Source organism: Rattus norvegicus, chromosome 7, assembly GCF_021556685.1.
Source record: "Rattus norvegicus strain SHRSP/BbbUtx chromosome 7, alternate assembly SHRSP_T2T, whole genome shotgun sequence".
In the NCBI taxonomy this organism is placed as follows: Eukaryota; Metazoa; Chordata; class Mammalia; order Rodentia; family Muridae; genus Rattus; species Rattus norvegicus.
The window spans coordinates 77,059,615-77,086,167 of NC_141540.1; the positions used below are offsets into that span (position 1 = coordinate 77,059,615).

General features: G+C 43.9%; 1 protein-coding gene across 1 annotated transcript in view; it reads left to right on the forward strand.

Annotated features, from left to right (window-relative positions):
• Positions 1-26,553, forward strand: part of Spag1 (sperm associated antigen 1) — a 59,881-nt gene that overhangs the window by 7,820 nt on the left and 25,508 nt on the right. The window contains exons 4-10 of the mRNA NM_001012116.1: positions 53-178; positions 4,780-4,844; positions 6,109-6,218; positions 6,934-7,039; positions 11,978-12,108; positions 14,411-14,517; positions 23,051-23,210. Coding sequence (NP_001012116.1) covers positions 53-178; positions 4,780-4,844; positions 6,109-6,218; positions 6,934-7,039; positions 11,978-12,108; positions 14,411-14,517; positions 23,051-23,210 — 805 coding nt within the window. The remainder of the gene's footprint in view (positions 1-52; positions 179-4,779; positions 4,845-6,108; positions 6,219-6,933; positions 7,040-11,977; positions 12,109-14,410; positions 14,518-23,050; positions 23,211-26,553) is intronic.

Genomic DNA, 26,553 nt, shown 5'->3' on the forward strand with positions numbered 1-26,553 from the left:
GGTCAGTGACATTCTTCTCTACTGCTGTCCCCTTCTGCTCCATCCTTCTCAGAGTTGGGTGTCAGAAATCAAAAGAGAGGAAAACACACGACACTTCCATGACCCTGAAAAACATCCAGGAGTGGAAGATCCTCTGCCTCCTGTTCGTGGCTCCAACAGCTGTCCTCGCGGCGGCAAGGTAGGCCTTTCTGGAATAGGGGGAGCGGGACTGCGAGGCATGGGAGGTGTCTCCCAGGGATTCCGCTGTATGATCATGGACACCAGGGTGACAGAAGGACGTGTAACTCACCCTCTTCTCTTTTCCTCTCTCTCCCTCCTCCCCACTGTGGTATAGTCCTAGAACTTGAACCTGGGAGCTCACACTAGACAAGACCTGTACCCCTGACCTATGGCTCCAGACCTGTGTAACTTTTTATTTCAAGACAGTGCCTCCCCCAGTGTTCTAGGCTGGCCTTCAACTTGTGAGCCTCCTTTCTTAGCTTCCCAAAAGCTGGGATTACAGGACTGTGCCATCAGGCCCAGCTGCCCCTCGTATAAGCTGTATCTGATCAAATACTTCATACATTAAGTTACCTGCAGCATTCTGGAACTTTTAACATCTCTGAACAGTATGAAACAAGTTTTGAGGTTCCTCTGCAGGCTGGTTTGGGTCGGGGGGGAAATGGCAGCAGTTACACCAAAGGAGCATGGGGCACGTTCCTGTCGATCCATGTAAAGGCACCTGTGAACATGGATGGCACAGACTCGTCCGCTGCAGCCACCTCCGCAAATGCATGCACTCCTTCAGGGAGTGGTCAGGGATAGTTCTGCAGTCATTTTTCTCAAGCACTGAAGATTTAAGACCTAATCAAAGGATAAGCCTAAACTTTAAATATGAGACATTTATATAGTTAATTTCTTTTTTTTTTTCTTCTTTTTTTCGGAGCTGGGGACTGAACCCAGGGCCTTGCGCTTACTAGGCAAGCGCTCTACCACTGAGCTAAATCCCCAACCCGGTTAATTTCTAAGTATTATACTTTTAATGAAGATTCACCATTATAGGCTTAGATCTCCCATTGAAAATGTTTAACATTGTGCAGAGACTGATTGGTAATTATACCTGAACAAGTGATAAGTAGCATACTTGATATTCTTGCGGACACTGTAATGAAATAGTAAAATATGTCATTATTGCTTCATTGGACTGAGACACCTAAGAGGCAACCGCAGTGCTCAACGGTGAAAACAACCTCAGTGCACTGGAGAGCCACTCAATGTCCTCCGTGCACTAGGAACTAAGTGTTCTCCATATTATCCATGCCGCTGGCATCCACACTGATTTCAGGCCCCTCACAGAAAGGAGAAGGAACACAGTGACTGACGGTGGGACACAAACAGTTCTTAAGCTCTGGCGACTCTCCCCTCAGGAGCTCCAGTTGCTCCCCTTGGGATATATGTGGTTGTTCAGGCATCCGGTCGTATATCCTGTCATATGTTAGACCGTTCACTCCAAACTCCTTCAGTTTCCTTCTGTTTGCAGGATCACTGGTATCTTCACCCCAGCAGGATATGACCAATCCCTTAGTTTTGGCCTCTTGGACGTTCGATGGGTTTCTAAGGAGGTCTTCAGTATAGGCATTTATCCCCAAAATATTTTCAAACTGTGCAAAGCTCATTGCAATGGGTGTTGTCCGAGATTTGAGTTCCATGAGTTAAGGGTAAATACCAGAGTTTCCTTGGGTCAAAAATAATATGGGATATTTGTTTTGCCTCTGCCGAATCATTGTTCAAATGTCTGCATCAAATGAAGAAAATGCTATTCTTCTCTTTCCAGAATTTTCTAAAACAGTTTTTAAAATTATATCCAAAAACACATTCATATCAAAATATGTCGATAAGTTGCCGTCCCATACTCCATCCTGTGTTGTGTATGTGTCTACCCATCCCCCATCACCATCATTTTCTTCAAGGATAGCCTCCGATTCATCCGAATACTCCATCTGTTTATACCCTTTGTGGCATGGAACAATTTTGGTTACCACAAACTGTTTCCCTATTGGCAGATAAGCTTTCACTTTCAATTCTTCCCGTGTAGCCCTCTTCTGGATTGATTACACCTGTTTCCTTAAATTTTGATTCCTTGAGGACCAGAGTCAGGTACTCAGTCACTTCCAGAGCATTTCCGTTCACCATGTTAATCACATTCTGCATCCTGGGCTGGAGCAGCGATGGGGCACTGACAGTCCAGGCCAGGGAGTCATAAACTGCCCTGAATCTATCCTGACTGGCATCGAACCCACCCCACAGTGGCACTGGCTTGGCTGGGGGTGGGGCGGAGTTCCGGCTCAGGGGACTGAGGAGAGATGGGTGCATGCGCCCAGCCCCCACCTTCTCGAAGCTGTCTTTCGTCCCCAAACTCTACTTAAACCCCTTCCTCTTCTCATACTCTCCCAATAGCCCCGCTGCCACCTAGGCCTCAGGTGACTCTGGTCTTTATCTGGAACTGGAATTAGAAACAGTTGTGAGCTGCTATGTGGGTGCTGGGACTTGAACCTGGTTCCTCTGGAAAAGCAGCACATACCTATCTCTCTAGCCCCGTGACGCAGTTTTAAAATGGCTTATAATCCATTGGTATAGACAGTTGAGCAGCACCATGATTCTCAGATTGCATCCCAGGGAATCCTACAAGTTAGTGTTTGTTTTCCTGTGAAATAGAGTCGAATGATCGCCCTGCCTTGGCCTCCCGCGCCGCTGGGAAGGTAGATGGACACCACTGCATCAGCAGTGCCGATGGAAAACAGTATTAATACCTCACCTTTCCCTGTGTCTTCACATCACCACCAAGAATAAAACTGCTGTGCCTGGGCTTGAGTCAAGGCTGGGTGGGGCGCAAACCACCAGCACACACGGTGGAAAAACAAAACAAAACCAATTAACATGATGCTACCTTTGGTGCAACGGCAAATTACTATTTTGTCTAATATTGCACCTTGAAGTCATGTGCTTTCAATATTTTATGTGACAGGCTAAGCAAGAGCTGCCTACTGAATAGGAAATGCTATTTTACTTCGAATCTCAACAAAATTACTCGAGAGCCAATGAGATGGTAAAGGTGTCTGCCACCAATCCTGATAGCACGAGTTGATTCCAGAGGCCACATGGTGGGAGGAGATTTCGTGGTTGTTGGCTTTTAGATTTTTAAATTTTATTATGTGTACAATGTTTGCCTGCATGTATCCATGTGTGTTGTGTGCATGCATGATGCCTGCGGAGGTCACAAAAGAGTATCAGATCCTCTGGAACTGGAGTTAGCTACTATGTGGGTGCTGGGAACTGAACTCGGGTAGTTTGGAAAAACAACTAGTGCTCTTAACATTTGAGGTATCTCTCCAAATCCAAGAGAGAACCATCTCTCTTTGTTGTCCTTTGATCTACACACACACACACATCATATATTATTATCCTCTAAGTGGAATGCATTTTTCACATAGGGATATTAAAGAACTATACAAAAATTTAAGTATTCCCAGTTTCTTTCTTTAAAAATATTTTTATATTTAGTTACTTTACATGTTTTGCCTATATGCATGTATGTGCACCATGTGCATGTATAGTGACTGAGGAGGTCAGAAAAGGGTGTGAGACCCTCTAGAACTCAAGTTACCAGTGTCTGCGAGCCAGCATGCAGGTGCTGAACTGAACCTAGGTCCTCAGCCAGAGCAGCCAGAGTTCTCACCCGCTGAGCCATCACTCCAGCCTCAGTACCCCACTGTCTTCTCAGCTCCTTTAACCACTAAGCTGTGTATTAGTTTTCTGACAAACTGGTTGGCTTTAAACAAGAGGAATGTGTCTTACAGTTCCAGAGGCAAGAGGCTGACAGCCAGGGTGTTGGCGGGGCCATGGTCTTTTGAAACCTCTAGGGAAAGCCCCTCTTTGCTTTTCTGGTTCTTGGTATTGCTGGCCATCCGTAGCTATGACAACTGAACCCTTTCCCTACCTTCATCTTCAGAGTCCCCTGACGCTTGGTCCATTCCTCAGGAACGTATGACGTGTTCTGTGAAATCAAGTACTCCTCTGTCTAACGGCTGTCATGCCTTCCTCCTGATTTCTCTGGGTACAGAACCTGCCCTGTTTTACATCGTCAATCAGCAGGTCTGGGACCTGGTCTGGAACACTGCACCCCTGCCAGCTCACTAGAGCCCTTTCCTGCAGTCTCTCTAAGGCAAGAAGGCAGGAGCACTCTTTAGCTTTCTCTGATGAGGCCTTTGTGGTTATGTCTCCTGCCACCCGGGGAAAGCACACAGCAGAGGAACCAGCAGTCAGGGAATGCAGGATGTCTGAGAGAGCAAAGGTGGGAAGTCCTCCCTGTAGCACCCAGTTCCCGCCAGTGTGGCTTTTGTTGTTGCTCTTACTGTTTTGGGTTTTGATTTTTTGTTTTTTTGGAATTAGTCCAAGTTGGGTGTCTGTCCTGACAAACAAAACAACCCTTACTAATCCAACAGAGTCGTTATTGTTTCTCTAAATGCCTTGATGCTACAGGAATAAATGGGTTTAGTACTATTTTTATTTTAAGAAACCATCAATGACATATATGAGTTTTCATGTATGTCCTTAAAAGCCTATGACACTTTCCTTGGGATTAACTACACCATGACACTGGAGTTCTTCTAACCCCCCAGGACCTGTTTTTCTGATCCGTTCCATTTGTGTATCTTACAGCAGTGGCTCACAGTGCATTTATAATAAATCCAGGTGAGCTTAGGTTGAAGGAATCTGATCAAGTATGATTTATTCTTTCAGGAAACATCTTCTAAAAGTAAGACAGCTAAGAAGAGGATTCCAAGGGATTATGCAGAGTGGGATAAGTATGTTTTATATTTCTTTATTTAAAAGTTGTCTCTGAAAAATTCCCTACTATTAAACACTATGCTAATTTATAACATTATAAATGTTATAATACAATGATACAAGTGTCTCCAATTAATTTAGTAAAGTTACCATTTTACCCAATACTCCCCGGCCCCTTTCTTGTTTCTTTTGAGACGGGATCTCCCATGTAACCCTGTCTGTCCTCCCCCGCCCCTCCACTAGCTGCTATGACTCTTAGCACTCACTACCACTCCGGTCATCTAAGCTGTTTTAATTCCATTTTTTCCATTAAAGCTGACTTTTCTGAATCCTTTGGATTATGAGACCAACCAGAAAAAAAGGTTATATTTAAGTCCATTGTTTTTGAGACAGGGTTTCTCTGTGTAGCCCTGGGTATCCTGGAACTCCCTTTGTAGACCAGGCTAGCCTCCAACTCCTGGATCTGCCTGCCTCTGCCTCTTGAGTGCTGGGATTAAAGGCATATACCTCCAACATCCAGTAAAACAGGTTATATTTTAAAAAAAAAACTTTTTCTTACATTGCCTCTTACTATGTAACTCTGGCTGGCCTGGAATCCCCTCTGTAAACCAGGCTGGCCTAGAACTCACAGAGATCCACCTGCCTCTTCGTCCCAGTGCTGGGCTTAAGAGTGGGTGCCTTGGTGCCAGGCAGTTGCTTAAGAAGGAATGCAGATGAGGAGAAACCCACGGCGAGTGTTTGGCTCATAAGTCTGGACACCCAGGACAGGTTGAGCATTGGAAATCTGAAAACCAAAGTCCAAAAATGTTCTCAAGTCTGAAGCTCTTTGAGCACTGACAGGTCAGTGCCAGTGGATAATTTTACACCGTAAAATTATTGTTTCATTCATAAAATTATTTAAACTATTATATGGAACTGTGCTTGGGTTACACGTATGTGAAGCAGGCATGAGTGTCACGTTTTAACCTGTGGGTTCCCCACAGATCTCATTTGGCATCTGCAAATATTTGCCAACACCAGAGAAAAGAATTTCAGCCAGGCAGTGTTTGTGCACACCTTTAATCCCAGCACTTGGGAAGCAGAGGCAGGTGATATCTGTGAGTTCAAAGGCCAGCCTGGTCTACAGAGTGAGTTCCAGGACAAGGCAGCATTCTGAGACCGAGTCCTAAGAGTTTGTCCCAGACAATCCATCTGCAGACTCTGTGTGAGCCTTAGAGGCAAGGAACAGTGCTAAGGTCTGTTTCTTCCTTGTATTGTACTAGTCTTCTGTTGTTATTTCAGATTTGATGTGGAAAAAGAGTGTTCAAAGATTGATGAGGATTACAAAGAGAAGACTGTCATAAACAACAAAGCTCATTTGTCTAAAATTGAGACGAAAATAGACACAGCAGGTAATAAGAGGAAAGGGGGGTTGGTCCTCTTCCAACCTTTTAATTACAGGAAACATGTCAGCTGAGGACATATTGTCCTTGAGCACTACTGATTTCCATGAATGTTCGTAGGCTTCGGCCAGAGTGGACCGCTCCTAACAAGTTTATTTCTAGTGAACTCACCATAGCTTGAGCTCGGACTTCTGATCCTCCTGCCTCCGTTATGTAAGTGCTCCGGTTAGAGGTGTGCACCACCGTGCCTGGCTTTAATAATGATGTTTGTAAGACTTTAAATAGAAACATACTTCTCTTAGAATATTCTTTTGTTTTCCATTTCCTTTTTCCAACCCTCTTTAAGAAAAATTCTCATCTTTTTGCATCAAACAAAAGAAATGAGACACCTTTTCATCTGAAGTCCATACAAGCCCTTTAAAGTAATAGTTAAACCAGCTGTAAGAAAACCAACCCTAAAAACAAACGTAGCTAGAAGAGAAGAAATAGCCCCAAACTCGAGAGCTTTTATTTTGTTTGTTTAACCCATGGCTTTCTTCTTCATTAATATAACTATTCTTGGATATGGCAGTATCGAGTATCGCTCAGTGGTGGAACACTTGTTGGCCTTGCCTGAGGCCCTAGGTTCTAGTTCCAGAGCCACCCTAAAATCAAAGCACTCAAGCATTCAAACATTGAGAGAAGTCGTCTTAGGTTGTGTGCTTTCATGTGAGTTTATTTCTAGGTCTGACTGAGAAGGAAAAGAATTTTCTTGCCAACCGTGAAAAGGGGAAAGGGAACGAGGCGTTCTACTCAGGAGACTACGAAGAGGCTGTGATGTATTACACCAGGTCAGTGGGTTCTCCTCCCCTGTGGCTTAGTTCTGCCCTCCCCTGCCCTCCCCTCGTAGGGACTCAGCAAGCACAGGGGCTGCTCTTCCGGAAGAACTAGGTTCAGTCCTTGCATCCACAGGGCAGCTCTGAACCTGCTGTAATTCCAGCTCCAGGGGATCCAACCGGGCACCAAGCACACATGCAGTTGTAGATGTATGCCAGCAAAACATCCACATGGGTGAAATTAAAGTGATGGTTTAGTTATTAAAAACCACATAAATAAACTGGATAGACTGTGTTCACTCAGGGATTGTACCTGTGATGTCATGAGTTCACCCAGAGGTGGCCCCTGTGGCTGTCTCCCTCCCCACACCATCTGTTGAGTCTACCTTATCTTTTGTGACATAGCCCATGTCTTCAGTTCTTTAGAGGACTCTTCCCTGATCCCCCCACCCAAGTTACTGTACCCTGTAACACAGCACACCATCTTCTGGTTAGCAGGCTCTTTTAGCGCCTTACAGCCCTTCATAGCTCCTCTCATGGGTACAGTTCAGATTTCTGTATCTGGCAGCCACGGTGCCATAAGCTCCCCGAGGGTAGAGCACACTTGTTCAGTTGTCTGATGACATTTCCCCTCACCACCCAGTGAAGGGCTCAGCTCATAGCAGGTCTTCATCAGGACCTGCGGACTCTTGAAGTTATGCTGTTGTCCAGGAAGCATTCGTGAACCCCAAAAGACCACTAGGGAGCAATGCAATCACACTGGGGTCTCTTTATTACAACCTCCGGCTTGGACTCTGTCCTCCAGCCCAACCCTGACGGAGCAGGACAGGAAGGCAAAGCAGCTGAAACCCTCAGCAGGACAAGGTTTTATAAGAAAAGGGAGCAAGTGAGAGGGGTTGTAGACTGGCAAGCATCTCATAGGATGACTGTTGTAAGCCAACAGTGGGTGCTCTGAAGCAAGACCAGATACAATCACAGTCTAAAGGAACATCTGAAACAATCAGACTGATCTTTGCTTCACTATTGCTAGGAAGTAGCTAGAGAGTAATTCTGGGTGTGGGCCAAGGACAAGCCATGGAGTCCTTCCTGGTAGTGGGTGCAGATTGGGTTCAGCTGCAGGCCAAGTTCTCAAGTCTTTTTTTTTTTTTTTCTTTTAATCTGGAGGCTGGTCCCAAGATGGAGTAGGTTTGGGTTCATGCAATGTCATTGCCAGGTTTCTAAAGTCACCAGTGCCAGCAACCATGGTGGCACACACCTTTGACCCCTTTGACCCCAGCACTGGGGAGGCAGAGGCAAGAGGATCTCTGAGGTCAGCCCAGTCTGCATAGTAAGTTCCAGTGCTACCTTAAGACAGGGTGTCTTAAACTCACAATTAAGCTGTATACAGCCCTCCCTCCTCCTTTGTAAGGAAGACTGTAAAGTTTATTTTTGTTTGTTTTTTGAGGTAGTACCCCACATATCAAACTAACCTCAGAATGACCTGGTCCTCCTGCCTCCACTCTGATTACAGATGTTTGCTACCTTTGTGAGTCTAGGTGTTTCTTCTTTGATGGCGCCTGTATTCAGCTAACTGGAAGTAGCAAGGATACTGATGGCTACAGTGCAGCCTCCCATGTTCAGTCTGCGGACACCAGCCTGCCAGACTCATCCTCCCTCCCTCACCCTCACTCCTTTTCTCATAGTTTATGAGCCCAGGTTGGCCTTGAACCTCGGATCCTCCTCCTTCCATGTCTCAGGTGCTGGGATTATAGGCACCACCGTCTCCCAACTGTGTTTGCTTGTTTGGTTGGCTCGGGATGTGTGTGTGTTGTGAATTTCCACTAGTGGACCCTGTCTCTTACCAGGAATGACATTTTCTTTGCCTTCCTTGTTGAGGGGTCAGCTAGTTGAAGAATTTTGGATTAGAGAACTGCAGTCTGCTGCCTTCTAGACTAAGGCAGATGCCTCACCGTGGTCTAGGTGTGGCCCTTGCAGTTCCTGGGTGGATGTGGCTGTTGGCATACCTTAGATTCCTCACTGCGTGCACTCTCTCCTCTTCAATGGGCAGAGTGGTAAGACTCCCCTGGGGTGGCCCAAGTAAGGAGGATGGCATGATCTGTGTGTGGGGGCACTCAGTGCCTGCAGTGCTGTGCTATGTGGTCTGTGTCATCTGAGAGGAGGGAGCCTCCGTTAAGAGGAGGCCTCCAGAAGATCTGGCTCTAGGCAAGCCTGCAGGGCATTTTCTCAATTAGTGATTGATAGGGGAGGGCCCAGCCATGGTGCATGATACAATCCCTGGGCTGGTGGTCTTAGGTTCTATTAGAAAGCAGGCTAAGCAAGCCATGGGGAGCAAACCAGTAAGCAGCACCCCTCCATGGCCTCTGCATCGGCTCTTGCCTCTAGGTTCCTGCTTGTTTGAGTTCCTGCCCTGACTTCCCCTAATGATGAATTATGATATAAAAATGTGAGCCAAATAAATCCTTTCCTTTCCAAGTTGTTGTTGGTCACGGTGTTTCATCCCAGCAATAGAAGCCCTAACTGAGACAGTAAGACAGGTGCTCATTGCCCATACTCAGTGCCCTACAGACACTGGCCTAGCCTGGTCTCTACCAAGTCTTGGAATTCCTCTGTGTGCACCTTTAGTGATCTGAATACATTGACCCTGTTTATGACTTTTCCCTCTATATATCCTCTGTGTTTAGTAAATCCTATATCTGGTACCAGTTATTGCATATCATTCCAAATCACTTTTAAAGCAGCAGAAAGGAAGAGTCCCCAGTCCTCATTTTACTTGTTATTTTGTGCTATATCTAATCTGTCAACCTTTGTGGCTTCCTCTGTAGTCCTCTTTCTTCTCATATACTCTTCTGTTTCTTTCAGTTAAATTTCTTTGACTAAATAATTTTATGATGATTTCCTTATAATTAAACTTACTTTTAATTATAAACAAGCTCATTATTGTCAGCACAATAGGAACTGACTATTAATAGGATATTGTGATTGAGAACTTCACTTTTTTGTACTAGGAAAAAATTCTCCAGGAGTTGAAAATGTTTTTAATTTTTAAAACAGAGATCCAGCAGTGCTTACCTTTATGTCCCCTCTCTAAGGGGTAAACTGGCTTCCAGCCTTTTACTGAGTGGTTAAGACTGTCTCGATGGACATGTCATGCACAGAACTGCGTTTCTGTACTTTCATGGCATATGTTATCACAAAATACCACAGACCTAGTGGCCTGAACAAGATGTTTACCTCACATTTCTGAAGGCTGGAAGTCTAAGTGTAAGGTGAAGGCAGGGCTGGTTGCTTTAGAGGTGCTGACTTAGGCTGGCAGGTGTCTGTCTTCTTACTGTTGGCTCACAGCATATGCCTGTCACTCATATCTGCCTCTCATCTGCCTCTTCCTTTTATAAGGATATCAGTTTTGTCAGACTAGAATACACACACTGTGGACCTCATTAACTTAATTACCTTTCTAAAACATTTTTTTGGTGGTTGTTGTAATGACTAGTATTATTTGTAACCTGGAAGAATCTATAATCCCCCGGAAGCTGGGCCCATGGGCCTGCTTGTGGGGGGTTATTATCTTGATTGTGTTGAGTTGGGACAACCCACCCACTATGGGTGCTACCATTCCCTGCCAAGGATCCTAGCTTGTATAAACAGAACGGGCACTTAAACAGCAGGGCACATCCATGCCTGTCTCTGCTCCCTGCTTGTGCATATGGTGATTTTTCCCACCATGATGAACTGTATTTGAAAGTGAGCCAAAATAAGTCTTTCTACCTCCAGTTGTCACATTGGGGCATTTTATCATAGCAACAGGAAAAGAAACTGAGACTGTGGCACTGGGGATTGAACCCAGCAAGCACCAAGCCGTGTGTATCCTTGGCCTAGGTATCTCTAAAGCCCTCCACACAGACATATTCATATTCTGAGACATCGTAGGTTTAGGATTTCAACATATAAATTTTAAGGGACACAGAGTTCAGCTCTTATACGGTCTAGATTTGCTTTACTTATAGTTTGTACCAGTTACTTGTGCATAGCTATGACCTAAATACCTGAAAATAGCGGCTATAAGGAGGGAAGGATTTACTTTGGCCCACTGTTTCTGAGGGCTGAACTCAAGTTTGGTGGTTTGGCTGGCTCTGTTATCTTGGGTCTGAAGTAAGGCTGAACAACTTGATGGCAGGAATAAGCTATTTACTTCATGGTGGACCTGACGGTAGAACATAGGAAGGGACCGGGTCAGGGATATCCACGTAGCGGGACTTTTTAGCTATACTGCTTTGTGCTCCCTGAGGGTCGCACACTTCCAGCCACCCCCTCCCCCAAAGGAACTCTTTGAATTCATGAATGGAACACACACACACACACACACACACACACACACACACACACACACACACTAACTTATTTTTGAAAAGCCTTAGCTACCTCAAAGGCTGGTACTCCTAAACCTTCCACTGCTACCCCAGGCCCAATCAGGGAAGTGGCCAGTGGCCACCCAGCCACATTCTCACTTGTCTGGTTGGCTTTCTCTCCTGCAGCTCCTGCATCCCATCCTTCTCCCCAACTCATGGAAATCTTTTCTCCCTCTCTCCCTGTGTCCAAACCTGTGCAACTCTACGGGTCCCATCCCATGCCTAACCATTGGCCATTGGCATCTTTACTGATTGATCAAAACCAACTGGGGTCAAGGACCTTTAGCATTTGGACACGCAGATTGAATCAAAACATTAGAACCAGTCTCCAATACATCCACACGCTGGGGCAAAGGGAGAGAAGCCAAGGACGTGATCCCTGCAACCTCCTTCCTTCTGTAGGCTCAGCCCCTGATGTTTCCAGAGCCTCTCTCTCATCACTGTGTCACCAGCCTGTCAGGACATTTCGTGTTCATACTACAACAGAACCTCAGCTGAGTTCCTCTGTCTCTGAGCTCCCCGTTGCCGTCTTGCGTTTCTTCTGTAGGAGCTTATCCGCTCTTCCCACTGCGACTGCCTACAACAATCGTGCTCAGGCCGAAATCAAGCTGCAGAGATGGAGCAGTGCTCTTGAAGACTGCGAGAAGGCCTTGGAGCTGGAGCCTGGGAACATAAAAGGTAACGAGGCAGCAAGTACCTTGTCTCGGGTCCAGCAGCCCACCTGAGGTACTTTGTGATGCCACTTCTTTCAGAAGAAGAAATAGTAGTTGTGGTTTGAATGTTTGACCGAAGGCAAGTGGCACTATTAGGAGGTGTGGCCTTGGAGTGGGTGTGGCCTTGGAGTGGGTGTGGCCTTGTTGGAGGAAGTGTGTCACTGTGGGGATGGGCTTTTGAGGAATTGTGCATAAGCTCCACCCAGGACAAAAGAAAGCCTCCTCCGGTGGAAGAGCCTGAGGAGGACAGTCTCCTGCTGCCTTAGCATCAAGATGTAGAACTCTCAGCTCCTTCTCCAGTACCGTCTTGGCCTGTGCACTACCATGCTTCCTGCCATGATGATAATGACTGAACACCTGAAACTGTAAGCCAGAGCCAATTAGATGTTTGCTTTTATAAGAGTTGTCTTGGGCACAGTGTCTCTTCACAGCAATGGAAACCCTAAGGCAGTAGTGGAGAACGATGTGAGCTGCAGCTGTTACCTAGTCCTAGCATGAGTGACAGTCCTCTGAGCAGTCAGCTACCTAGTAACTACCTAATAACAAACCTGAAACCTGTAATTTTGTTGAGTTGCCAATATGTACAACACAGTATGTTCTTTATAAGGCTAAAACTAAGTTCTATAATTAATTTCCAGCTATTGATAGCATATTAAAACATTTGACACACTGTTTCTTACATTTTAGAATTATTGAACCTGATTTTTTTTCTCAATATACCATTTTACTATGTAAAGTTCTCTCATATAAGGGACCAAGGGACTAGAATGGTACACCGTTAGTGTTAAATGGTTATAAAATTATAAATTGAAATGTACAAAAAAATACTAACACAAAATGCCAGAGTGCTCCATTCCTGACCCCAGCTGATATGGTCACCAGGACCACATCATGGCTCTTCTTCATGCTAAGTTAACTTTGGGCTGTTTTGGTTTAGTTTCCGTCTTTGTTTTGTGTTTGTTTGTTTGTTTGTTTGTTTGTTTGTTTGTTTGAGACAGGCCCTTACTATATAACTCAAGCCAGCCCAGACTTCCAATGCTCCCACCTCACCCGCATGAAAGCTGGGATTTAGGCCTTTCTTACTGCCACAGCCAGCTCTGATTATTGTAGGATTAGCTGTATAGAGCTGGGTGACATGGCCCATGCCTGTTATTGCATGGCAGGTAGGCTCAGGGGGACCAGAGTTTAAAGGTCTTCCTTGGCTATACAGTGAGTTCAAAAGCAGCCTATGCTATGAGACCCGAAACACTAAACCAAATCAAGCCAAACACATGACCCTTCTCACCACCACCAAACAAAAGTAACCGGCTAATATGTTTTATCTATCCTTGGCCAGTCAGTGCCTACAAAATGTCTACAAGCAATCTCCTAATAATGAGCCATGAGCAGTGGCGACTGAAGGAATGCAAGCATTACTGTCCCGTGAGTGAGCAGTTCCCTGCTGTGGCACAGGGCAAGCACGGGGCAGGGCATGGGAAAGGGGCAGAGCCCAGTGGCAGGTCCAGGCCGTGAGTAGCCTCGGTTGTTACTGCTGAGGGAGATCAGTTCTCTTCAGATGCAGCCCCCGAGAGGAGACCTGTGTGAGTTGCTATTCTTTGCTGTGATAACACCATGACCAAGGCAGCATAAGAGAGAAGGAGTTTGTTTGAGATCATCATGGTAGAGAGACCTGACAGAAGGATCAAGCAGTGAAGTGCCCACAGCATTAACTGCAAGCAGTAGAGAGAGCCAGGTGGACATAGGATGAGGCTTTCTCTCTCACAGTCCCACCGTCGTCCACCAGGAGGGCTGCTGCACCTCATAAACCTCCCCAAATAGCCCCACCAACTGGACCAAGTAGTCGAATTCCAATGCCCCCAGGGACATTTGTCCTTCAGACCACCATGTTGCTCCTGCATCAGTCCCTAGCCCTACACCCACCCACATTCCGATAGCACTAGGTGGACTCTGGGTTTTTGTTTTTTAAAAAGGTGCACATGGAATTGTAAGTGAGAAGCTGTTGGAAGAAAGGACGGAGGGAAGGGGGAAAGGGTGGATTTGACCACAGCATGATACTCGTGTATGGAAGTCTAAAGGAATTTAAAAGGCAGGCTGGTACCCAATGAAGCCTTTCTGCACATGGCAGGGTGGTGTCACATGCCACCACTCGGACCTGCTAGTGTCTCGTGCTGCTTATACTTTGCCTCTTGCTGGGAACGTGTTCAAACTATGTGACACTACCATGGTCCATGTTAAACTACCGAGCATTTACCTTGGCACATTTTTAGCTCTCCTGAGACGCGCCACCACATATAAACATCAAAACAAGTTCCTGGAGGCCGTGGACGACCTGAGAAAGGTGCTGCAAGCAGAGCCTGACAACGACCTGGCCAAGGTAAGGATGGACAATGGTTTTTAAAACCTAACTCTGTAGTTTTCTGTTTCTGGTTTTCCTTATTTATTTTGGGGTTTTAAGACAGGGTTTCAGCATGTCACTGTAGTAGGTCTGTAGTACCCTGTAAAGACCAGGCTGGCAGTAAACTTACAGAGGCTTACTTACCTCTGCCTCCCAGGCGCTCGGATTAAGAGTGTATTCACTGCCATGCCCAGCTGCTACTGAATGTAAGTTAAAAATGGCATCAGTTGGGGGCTGAGGATTTAGCTCAGTGGTAGAGCGCTTACCTAGGAAGCGCAAGGCCCTGGGTTCGGTCCCCAGCTCCGAAAAAAAGAACCAAAAAAAAAAAAAAATGGCATCAGTTAGGCTGGAGAGATGGCTCAGCGGTTAAGAGCACTGACTACTCTTCCAGAGGTCCCGAGTTCGATTCCCAGCAACCACGTGGTGGCTCACAACCATCTGTAATTGGATCAGATGCCCTCTTCTGGTTGGTGTACTCATAAATAAAGTAAATAAATCTTTTTTTTTATGGCACCAGTCTTGTTGAATAGATGGTGCTGGGAGTGAAGCCACACCTTTCACAAAGATGAAAAACTCTATAAAGTGTTGATATCTCCTTGAGGTAGGAGAGAGTAAGCTGTGAAAGGAAGCATGGCTCTGAGCCTGAAGAAGAACTTTCAAGACCAGGAAAGATGTGCTAATTCACTCTATTTGCAAATTAATAACATGGCTGGCTGATCTGCACATACAAGGTATCTGCTTCATTGCTGTGAAGAGACACCATGACCAGGCAACTGAGAAAGAAAGCATTTCCCTGGGTCTTGCTTCCAGGTGCAGAGAGTGAGTCCATGACTGTCATGGCGGCGAGCATGGCAGCAGGCAGGATGGGGCTGGATCAGTGGTTGAGAACGTACACCTTTGGTTTTTAAAGACAGGGCTTCTCTCTGTGGCCCTGGCTGGCCTCAAACTCAGATCTACCTGCTTTGGCTTCCCAAGTGCTGGGATTAAAGGTGTGGGCAGAGAGAGAGAGAGAGAGAGAGAGAGAGAGAGAGAGAGAGAGAGAGAGAGAGAGAGAGAACTAGCTTATATCTTGTCTACAACCAGCAGCAGACAGGAAGATAGAAATCTCAACGCTAACTCCTACTGACAAACCTCTTCTTTTTTTTTAAGTATGATTTTTATTTATTTATTTTTATTGGTTTTTTTGAATGTACATTTCAAATGTTATCCCCTTTCCCGGTTTCCCATCTATAAACCCCAATCCCATCACCCCTCCCCCTGCTTTTATGAAGGTGCTCCCCCACCCACCCACCAACCCACTCCTGCCTCCCCGCTCTGACAATCACCTACACTGGGGCCTCGAGCTTTGGCAGGACTAAAGACTTCTCCTCCCATTGATGCCCAACAGGGCCATCCTCTGCTACATATACAGCTGGAGACATGGGTCTGTCCATGTGTACGCTTTGGATGGTGGTTTAGTCCCTGGGAGCTCTGGTTGGTTGTTCTTATGTGGTTGCAAATCCCTTCAGCTCCTTCAAGCCTTTCTCTAACTTCTCCATTGGGGTCCATTCTCAGTTCAATGGTTGGCTGTCAGCATCCACCTCTGTATTTGTCCTATTCTAACAGAGCCTCTCAGGAGACAGCTATATCACACTCCTGTCAGCTTGTAGTTCTTGACATCAACAATATTGTCTGCGTTTAGTGGCTGTGTGTGTGTGTGTGTGTGTGTGTGTATGTATATATATATATATATATATATATATATATATATATATAGGCTGGATCCCCAGGTGGGACACTCTCTGGATGGCCTTTCCTTCAGTCTCTGGTCCAAACTTTGTCTCCATATCCCCTCCTATAAATATTTTTGTTCCCCCCTTCTAAGAAGGACTGAAGTATCCACACTTTGGTCGTCCTTCTTCTTGAGCTTCATGTGGATTGTATCTTGAGTAATTTGAACTTTTGGGCTAATATCCACTTACCAGTGAGTGCAAACCATGTGTGTTTTCTGTGATTGGGTTACCTCACTCAGGATGATACTTTTTAGTTCCATCCATTTGTTTATGAGTTTCATGAAGTCATTGTCTTTGATAGCTGAATAGTACTCCATTGTGTAGATGTACCACATTTTCTGAATCCATTCCTCTGTTGAAGGGCATCTGGGTTCTTTCCAGCTTCTGGCTATTATAAATAAGGCTGCTATGAACATAGTGGAGCATGTGTCTTTGTTATATGTTGGGGCATCTTTTGGGTATATGCCCAAGAGAGGTATAGCTGGGTCCTCAGGTAGTTCAATATCCAATTTTCTGAGGAACCTCCAGACTGATTTCCAGAGTGGTTGTACCAGCTTGCGATCCTACCAGCAATGGAGGAGTGTCTCTTTCTCCACATCCTCTCCAGCATCTGTTGTTTAGCTCTGTACCCTATTTTTTTAATAGGGTTATTTGATTCTCTAGAGTCTAACTTCTTGAGTTCTTTGCATATTTTGGATATTAGCCCTCTATCAAATGTAGGATTGGTAAAGATCTTTTCCCAATCTGTTGATTGCCATTTTGTCCTGAAGACAGTGTCCTTTGCCTTACAGAAGCTTTGCAACTTTATGAAGTCCCATTTGTCAATTCTTGATCTTAGAGCATAAGCTATTGGTATTCTGTTCAGGAAATTTTCCCCTATGCCCATGTATTCATGGCTCTTCCCCACTTTTTCTCCTATTAGTTTTGGTGTATCTGGTTTTACGTGGAGGTCCTTAATCCACTTGGACTTGAGCTTTGTACAGGGCAATAAGAATAGATCAATTTGCATTCTTCTCCATGCTGACCTCCAGTTGAACCAGCACCATTTGCTGAAAATGCTGACTTTTTTCCACTGGATGGTTTTAGCTCCCTTGTCAAAGATAAGTGACCATAGATATGTGGGTTCATTTCTGGGTCTTCGGTTCTATTCCACTGATCTATCTGCCTGTCTCTGTACCAATATCATACAGCTTTTATCACTGTTGCTCTGTAATACTGCTTGGGATGGTGATTCTCCCAGAAGTTCTTTTATTGTTGAGGATAGTTTTCTATATCCTGGATTTTTGTTATTCCAAATGAGTTTGCAAATTGCTCTTTCTAACTCTATGAAGAATTGAGTTTGGAATGGAATTTGTAGATTGCTTTTGGTAGGATGGCCATTTTTACAATATTAATCCTGCCAATCCATGAGCATAGGAGATTTTTCCATCTTCTGAGATCTTCTTCGATTTCTTTCTTCCAAGACTTGAAGTTCTTGTCATACAGATCTTTCACTTACTTTGTTAGAGTCATACCAAATAATTTTATATTATATTATTATTAATAAATATTATATATTTTATATTATTATCACATTTTATATTATTTGTGACTATTGCGAAGGTTGTCATTTCCCTAATTTCTTTCTCAGCCTGTTTATCCTTTGAGTAGAGGAAGGCTACTGATTTCTTTGAGTTAATTTTATATCCAGGTACTTTGCTAAAATTGTTTACCAACTGTAGGAGTTCGCTGGTGGAATTTTGGGGGTCACTTAATTATACTAACATATCATCTGCAAATAGTGATATTTTGACTTCTTCCTTTCCAGTCTGCATCCCTTTGACCTCCTTTTGTTGTCTGATTGCCCTGGCTAGGACTTCAAAAATTATATTGAATAAGCAGGGAGAGAGTGGGCAGCCTTATCCACACCCAGATTTAAGAAGGGTTGCTTCAAGTTTCTCTCCATTTAGTTTGATATTGGCTACTGGTTTGCTGTAATTGTTTTTTCTGTGTTTAGGTATGGGCCTTGGATTCCTGATCTTTCCAATACTTTTATCATGAAGGGGTGTTGAATTTTGTTATATGCTTTCTCAGCATCTAATGAGATGATCATTTGGTGTTTATTTAAATAGTGGATTACATTGATGGATTTTCATATAGTGAACCATCCCTGCATCTCTGGGATGAAGCTTACCTGATCATGGTGGATGATCATTTTGATGTGTTCTTGGATTTGGTTTGTGAGAATTTTATTGAGTATTTTTGCATGGTTATTCATAAGGGAAATTGGTCTGAAGTTTTCTTTTCTTGTTGGGACTTTGTGTGGTTTAGGTATAAGCATAATTGTGGTTTCATAAAAGGAATTGGGTAGTGTTCCTTCTGTTTCTATTTTGTGGAATAGTTTGGACAGTACTGGTATTAGTTCTTCTATGAAGGTCTGATAGAATTCTGCACTAAACCCATCTGGTCCTGGACGTTTTTGGTTAGGAGACTTTTAATGACTGCTTCTATTTCTTTAGAAGTTTGGGACTGTTTAGATGGTTTATCTGATCCTGATTTAACTTTGATACCTGGTATCTGTCTAGAAAATTGTCCATTTCATCAAGATTTTCCAGTTTAGTTCAGTATAGGCTTTTGTAGTAGGATCTGATGATGTTTTGAATTTCCTCAGTTTCTGTTGTTATGCCTCCCTTTTCATTTCTGATTTTGTTAATTTGGACAAATTCTCTGTGCCCTCTGGTTAGTCTGACTAAGGGTTTATCTATCTTGGTGATTTTTTTCAAAGAACCAACTCCTGGTTTTGTTGATTCTTTGTATGGTTCTTTTGTTTTTGCTTGGTTGATTTCGGCCCTGAGTTCCATTATTTCCTGCCATCTACTTCTCTTGGCTGTATTTACTTCTTTTTGTTCTAGAGCTTTTAGGTGTACTGTCAAGCTGCTAGTGTATGCTTTCTCCAGTTTCTTTTTGGAGGCACTCAGAGGTATGAGTTTTCCTCTTAGCATTGCTTTCTTTGTGTCCCATAAGTTTGGGTATGTTGTGACTTAATTTTCATTAAATTCTAAAATTCTTTAATTTCTTTCTTTATTTCTTCCTTGACCAAGTTGTCATTGAGTAGAACATTGTTCAGCTTCTACATGTATGTGGCCTTTCTGTCATCTTTGTTGTTATTGAAGATCAGCCTTAGTCCATGGTGATCTGATAGAATGCATGGAATTATTTCAATCTTCTTGTATCTGTTGAGGTCTGCTTTGTAACCCATTATATGGTCAATTTTTGAGAAGGTACCATGAGGTTCTGGGAAGAAGGTATATTCTTTTATGCTGGGATGAAATGTTTTATAGATATCTGTTAAATTCATTTGGTTCATAACTTCTGTTAGTTTCACTGTGTCTTTGTTGAGTTTCTGTTTCCATGATCTGATTGATGAGAGTGGGGTGTTAAAGTCTCCCACTATTATTGTGTGAGATGTAATATATACTTTGAGTTTTAGTAAGGTTTCTTTTATGAATATACGTGCCCTTGCATTTGGAGCATAGATATTCAGAATTGAGAGTTCATTTTGGTGGATTTTTCCTTTGATGAATATGAAATGTCCTTCCTTATCTTTTTTAATAACTTTTGGTTGAAATTAGATTTTATTGGATATTAGAATGGCTACTCAAACTTGTGTGTTAGGACCATTTGCTTGGGAAATTGTTTTACAGCCTTTTACTCTGAGGTAGTGGCTGTCTTTGTCATTGAGGTGTGTTTCTTGCATGCAGCAAAATGCTACGTCCTCTACATATTCAGTCTGTTAGTCTAAGTCTTTTTATTGGGGAATTGAGTCAATTGATGTTAAGAGATATTAACAAATAGTGATTGTTATTTCCTGTTTTTTGTTGTTGTTGTTGTTGTTAGAGGTGGAAATATGTTTGTGTGGCTCTCTTCTTTAGGGTTTGTTGCAAGATCACTTTCTTGCTTTTTCTAGGATGTAGTTTCCTTCCTTGTGTTGGAGTTTTCCATCTATTACCCTTTGTAGGGGTGGATTTGTGGAAAGATATTGTGTAAATTTGGTTTTGTCATGGAATATCTTGGTTTCTCCACCTATGTTAATTGAGAGTTTTGCTGGATGTAGTAGCCTAGGCTGGCATTTGTGTTCTCTTAGAGTTTGTATGACATCTGCCCAGGATCTTCTGACTTTCATTGTCTCTGTCTGGAATGATTTTGACAGGTCTGCCTTTGTATGTCACTTGACTTTTCCCGCTACTGCTTTTAATATTCTTTCTTTGTTTTGTGAATTTGGTGTTTTGACTATTATGTGATGGGAGGAATTTCTTTTCTGGTCCAATCTATTCGGAGTTCTGTAGGCTCCTTGTATGTTTATGAGCATCTCTCTCTTTTTTTAAGGTTAGGGAAGTTTTTTATAATTTTGTTGAAGATATTTACTGGCCCTTTACGTTGGGAATCTTTGCTCTCTTCTATATCTATTATTCTTAGGTTTGATCTTCTCATTGTGTCCTGGAGTTCCTGTATTTTTGAGTTAGGAGCTTTTTGCATTTTGCATTTTCTTTGTTCTGTCAATGTTTTCTATATTATCTTCTGCACCTGAGATTCTCTCTTGTATCTCTTGCATTCTGTTGAAAATGCCTGTGTCTATGACTCCTGATCTCTTTCCTAGCTTTTCTATTTCCCAGTTTGTCCCCCTTTGTGATTTCTTTATTGTTTCTATTTTTGTTTTTAGATCCTGGATGGTTTTGTTCTATTCCTTCACCTGTTCAATTGATTTTCATGTTTCCTCTTTTTTTTTTTTTTTTTTGGTTCTTTTTTTCGGAGCTGGGGACCGAACCCAGGGCCTTGCGCTTCCTAGGTAAGCGCTCTACCACTGAGCTAAATCCCCAGCCCCTCATGTTTCCTCTTTAAGGGCTTCTACTTGTTTACCTGGGTTGTCCTGTATTATTTTAAGGGAGTTATATGTCTTTCTTAATGCCCTCTATGATGATCATGAGTTGTGATCAGCAATGGAGTCAGAATTAAGTCAGAATCTTCCTTTTCTGGTGTGTTGGGGTATCCAGGGCTTGCTGTGGTGAGAGAACTGGGTTTTGATGATGCCAAGTGGCCTTGGTTTCTGTTGCTTAGGTTCCTGTGCTTGCCTCTCACCATATGCTTGCTTCTGGTGTTAGCTGGTTTTGCTGTCTCTGACAGTGACTTGACTCTCCTTTAAATCTGTGTGTCAGCACTCCTGGGAGACCAGCTCTCTCCCTGCAGGATTTGGGTACAGAGAGCTGTGGTACAGGGTCATCTCAGGGCACAGACATAAACCAGAAGTATCCTGTTCCAGACTGTTCCTCCGTTCCTGTGTCTTGAAGGCTCCAGGCAGGTTCCTCTTGGGCTAGGAATGTGAGCAGAAATGGTAGTCTCACTTGTGGTCTCAGATGCGTCAGCACTTCTGAGAAACCAGCTTTCTCCCAGCAGGATCTGGGTTTAGAGTTATGGCAAAGGGCCAGCTCTGGATGCAGGTAGAAATCAGAAAGGACACAACTGTTCTAATAAAGTTATACCTCCTAATCCTTCCCAAAACAGATCCACCAATGAGGGACTAAGTATTCCAATATGAGTTTATGGGGACCATTCTTATTCAAAGCACTACAGTATCTTCAGTCAGACAGGAGGGGCTTTTACCCACAGTCAACAAAGCTCCTCTTATTCCCAAGTCCCACGCTGATTATACAGAGTAGTTTTAGTGCTGATGAATGTGTGTGGTGACTGAGGAATCAAATTTTTAGGATACCAACCGTGTACGCACACACATGCACACACCCGCACACACGCACACACGCATGCACATGCACACAGCAATAATGTTAATAATTTTTAGAGGCTGAAGAGATGATTCAGCAGTGTAGTCAGTAACATTAGCTGATCTTCCAGGGGACCCAAGCTAGTTTCTCAGCGCCCCCATCAGACAGACTACCACCACCTGTAACTTCAGCTTCAGGGGATCGACACCCTCTTCTGACCTATGCAGACCCCAGCATGTGTGTTGCATACACTTATACAAGTAAAATAATTTTTAATATTTAATGGGAAGGATCAATATAAATGTCTTTCTTTCTAGATGGCATAACCTATCTCAGAACCTTGAACACTGTCCTTCATAGTGCGTGTTTGTATTTTGTCTGTATAAACTGCCCATCTGTGTGCGTGTCTGTACACAGAAATCCCTGAAAGCTCTCCAGCAGTCAGCAGGGTTAAGTGGGGGCGAGGAGTTTGGGCGACTTGTTTTCTTCCTCTTTTTTTAAATGTGTTCTATGTGTATTGGTGTTTTGCATGTATGTCTGCACCACAGACATGCTTGGTACCTCAGGAATCAGAAGGAGAGCCTCAGCTCTCCTAGGGCAGGAGATTGAGTTGTGAGTTGAGCCCAGGTCCTCTGCAAGAGCAGCCAGTACCCTGAACCCCTGAGCTGTCTGTCTAGCCTGTTTCGTATTTATTTTATATTATTATCCACTTGTATGTTTGCTTATTTTATAGTGACATAAGCATTTTAATCAGACAAAACAGTGAAATTATTATAAAGATGGCTGTTTTTAAGTTTATTCATTTTAAAGTAACTTCATATTCTTACCAGAAAGAATGATTGTTTTATTAAAAGAAAAACATGGGGTAGGGGATTTAGCTCAGTGGTAGAGCGCTTGCCTAGCAAGCGCAAGGCCCTGGGTTCAGTCCCCAGCTCCGGAAAAAAAAAAAAAAAAAAAAAAAAAAAACATTTAATTATGTTGCAGAAAACCTTATCAGAGGTTGAAAGAGAGCTGAAGAATTCAGAGCCTGCCTCTGAGCTCCAAACCAAAGGGAAGAGGATGGTTATTGAGGAAGTTGAAAACTCGGGAGATGAAGGTGGGAAGGGAGACGAAGATGATCATGAAGATGATGGTGTGGATATGGGTGAGGCATCTTTCATTCTGGTTATACAAACTGTGTTTTCATCACAAGGCTTCGGTGGTGTGGGGGTGGGGGGTGGGGGCTCTGTTGTTATGGAAACCTTAGTTTCCCAAACTTGCTGTAGCTTTACCTTAAAGTCTACAGTCAAGTTTAGCACTGCTTTTCTTTTTAAATTAATTTTTACATTTATTTTATGTGCTGGGTAGGGACACATGTAACACATATGTGAGGGACAGAAGACAGCTTGTCAGAGCCAGTTCTCTCTTTAGTACATGAGTCCTGGGATCCTGGGATTGAATTCAGTGCCTCAGACCTGCTGGCCTTTACCTTTACCTGCTGGCCATTCTCCCCCTCCTCTTCTTCCTCCTCCTCTTCTTCCTCTTCTTCCTCCTCCTCCTCTTCCTCCTCTTCCCCTTCTTCCTCCTCCTCCTCTTCTTCCTCTTCCTCATTATTATTATTGCTGTTGTTGTTGTTATTCAGGGCCTCACTGTTCTGGAACTCACAGAGATTCACCTGTCTCTGCCTCCAAAGTGCTGGGATTAGAGGCCATGCCTGGTCACCATTTTTCTTAATACAGTTTAGTATTGTACTAGTTAGGGTTCTCTAGAGTAACAGAACTTATAGAATGTGTCTCTCTGTATATAGAAAGGGGATTTATTAAAATGACTTTCAGGCTGAGATCCAGCTAGCCCAAACAATGTCTTCCTATGAATGGAAGGTCCAAGAATCCAGTAGTTGTTCAGTCCATGAGGCTGAATGTCTCAACTGGTGTTTAGTACATGCTGAAATCCTGAAGAAATAGTCCCCAGTACCAGTGAAGGAGTGGGCTTTGCTAGTGACACGAGGGCAGGCAGCAAAGAGCAGCACCTTCCTGCTTCCCTGTCTGTATGGGTTGCCAGCAGAAGGAGTGGCCCAGAACAAAGGTGGGTCTTCCCACCCCAAAATTTAGAAGTGATTCTTCCCACTTCAAATTAAGCAAAAACCCCTCATTTGTATGCCCCATTTTTAAAATTTTAGTTAATTTCAGATGTAATCAACTTAGTTGGCAACCAAGAAAAGCCATCACAAATATAATCTCCAAAATTAATTTTTTCCCTTGTATTCAGAGTTCTTGGCATCCATTTACTCTAAGTGGCTGTGCCTACGTGATACCAGCCATTTGCAACCCAACTTTGAACCTGCTCTGTGTCCTGAAGCTGGGATCACACGCATGCACTACTGTGCTTGGTGTCCCACGGACATTTAAATGGGTCCCTTACCTAACTGCTGTGTAGTAGAAAGTTGCCTGCACTGCAGCCCCTTCTGACCCACCCTCTGAGGTGGCAGACACCTCAAGTGTGCTGCCAAGCCTGGGCCTTATCCAAGTCTCACCCACAGGGTTTTCCCATCCATGCCGCAGGCTTTATTATTGCAACAGCAAGTGTCTTCCACAGCACAAAGGTTTTTAATTTTGTTGAAGTTACATTTACTCAATTTTAGAACATAATTGTCAATGTCTTATCTGTGAACCCTGTGCCTAGTCCAAAAGTATGAAGATTTTTCTTCTGTGTTTCCTTCAAAGTTTTTGTGGATGTTGTCGTTAAGACAGCATCTCACTGAGTAGCACTGGATGGCCTGGAACTCCCTTTAAACTCAAGTATGTCTGCCTGTTTCTGCCTCTATCCCTTCCAAGGCTGGGATTAAAGGTCTGGGCCACCACACCTAGCCTGCTTTTCTAAGTTTCTAAATCATCTGTTGAAAACTGTCCTTACTATTCGAATTGCCTTTACTCCATGTCAAAGAGCTAATTGGTCAATCTCGTGTGGACAGCAGCAATGTGGGAGTCATTGTGTTTAACTGACCTACGTGTCTGTCCTCCCTGTACTGAGTTGTCTTAACCGGCTTCACAGTCACCTCTTCAAGCCATGACATGCTGGTGTGTGCTCCACCCTTGTCATGAGACCTGGTGGCTTTTGCTCCCTCAACAGCACACTCGGTGTCAGTGTCGCAGGCTTTTCTTTGTCTTTTTACTTCTTTTCGTTGGTATTGTTTTGAGACAGGATCTTACCCTGTAGCCCAGCCTGGCCTGGGACTTATGTCAATCCTCCTGCTGTAGGCTCCTGAAGGCTGGGGTTACAGACATGGGACACTATGTTCAGTGTTCTGCCCATTCCTCAGTATTGGCGACTTTTGAGTTCCTGGCGGCTTGCTTCCACCTCCCAAATTCAGGACTGCAGAAACGTGTCATGGTGCCTGGGACGTTTCTTCACCGAAAGATGGCGTTTTAAGGATGGTTATGAGGTTTTTAAAGGCGGACAGTTCTTAGGTTTGCCAGGGGGAAACCAATGATGTTGTTCTTTGTTTACTTTGTTCTGTTTTGTTCTATTTTTTATCTTAACTGGAACATCGCTTACCCTGCGCCACCCCCACCCCGTGTGTGTGTGTGTGTGTGTGTGTGTGTGTGTGTGTGTGTGTGTGTGTGTTTATGAGAGAAAGAGCAGACAGTTGAACTAGTGATGTGCTTCACAATATTAATTACTTTCTGAGGAAACTGCAATTATAATTTCATATGCCTTTTTCGTCTTGTTTTGCCTTGCTTCGTTTGAGATAGGGTCCTTGATACATAGTACAGGCTGGCCTTGAACTCATAGCTGTCCCACCGCCTCTGCCTTCTGAGTGTCGGGATTACAGTTGTTTGCTACTCTGCCTGTCTGTCTTATAGATCGTGCTTTAGGAAGATGAAGTTGTCCCATTGGTACAGTTCTGGGTCAGATGGCTAGAATGTAGCCCCATGTCTCTGTGAGTTCTGTCTGTATACTGTAGTGGTTGGTAGGGGCAAACTGTAGGCAAAGAAGTTTCACTAAACAATGCTAAACACCACCAGGCTCCTCTGTGTGTGTGTGTGTGTGTGTGTGTGTGTGTGTGTGTGTGTGTGTGTGTGTGTGTGTGCTGTACCACTGACTTTATACTACTGTGATTAGAGATCCAAACCAGGATGGTTGTGGCATGTTACAGACCAGGTCTCTGCCCTGTGAGAACCATTTCTGATCCTGACACTTGGTCCCCTTATCGAGATTATCTGTAGATTAGGGGATGAGTGAAGTAAGATTCAGAAAAGAGAAAAAAGTCCTGGCAGAAAAACAGAAACATTAAGAGTTTCCTTTTATCGGGGCTGGGGATTTAGCTCAGTGGTAGAGCGCTTACCTAGGAAGCGCAAGGCCCTGGGTTCGGTCCCCAGCTCCGAAAAAAAAGAACCAAAAAAAAAAAAAAAAAAAAAAGAGTTTCCTTTTATCAGCCAACAGAGCAAAGGCAACACAGAACAGCTAGAACTCCTGAGGAGTCCATTCTCCCTAAGAAGGAATTAACA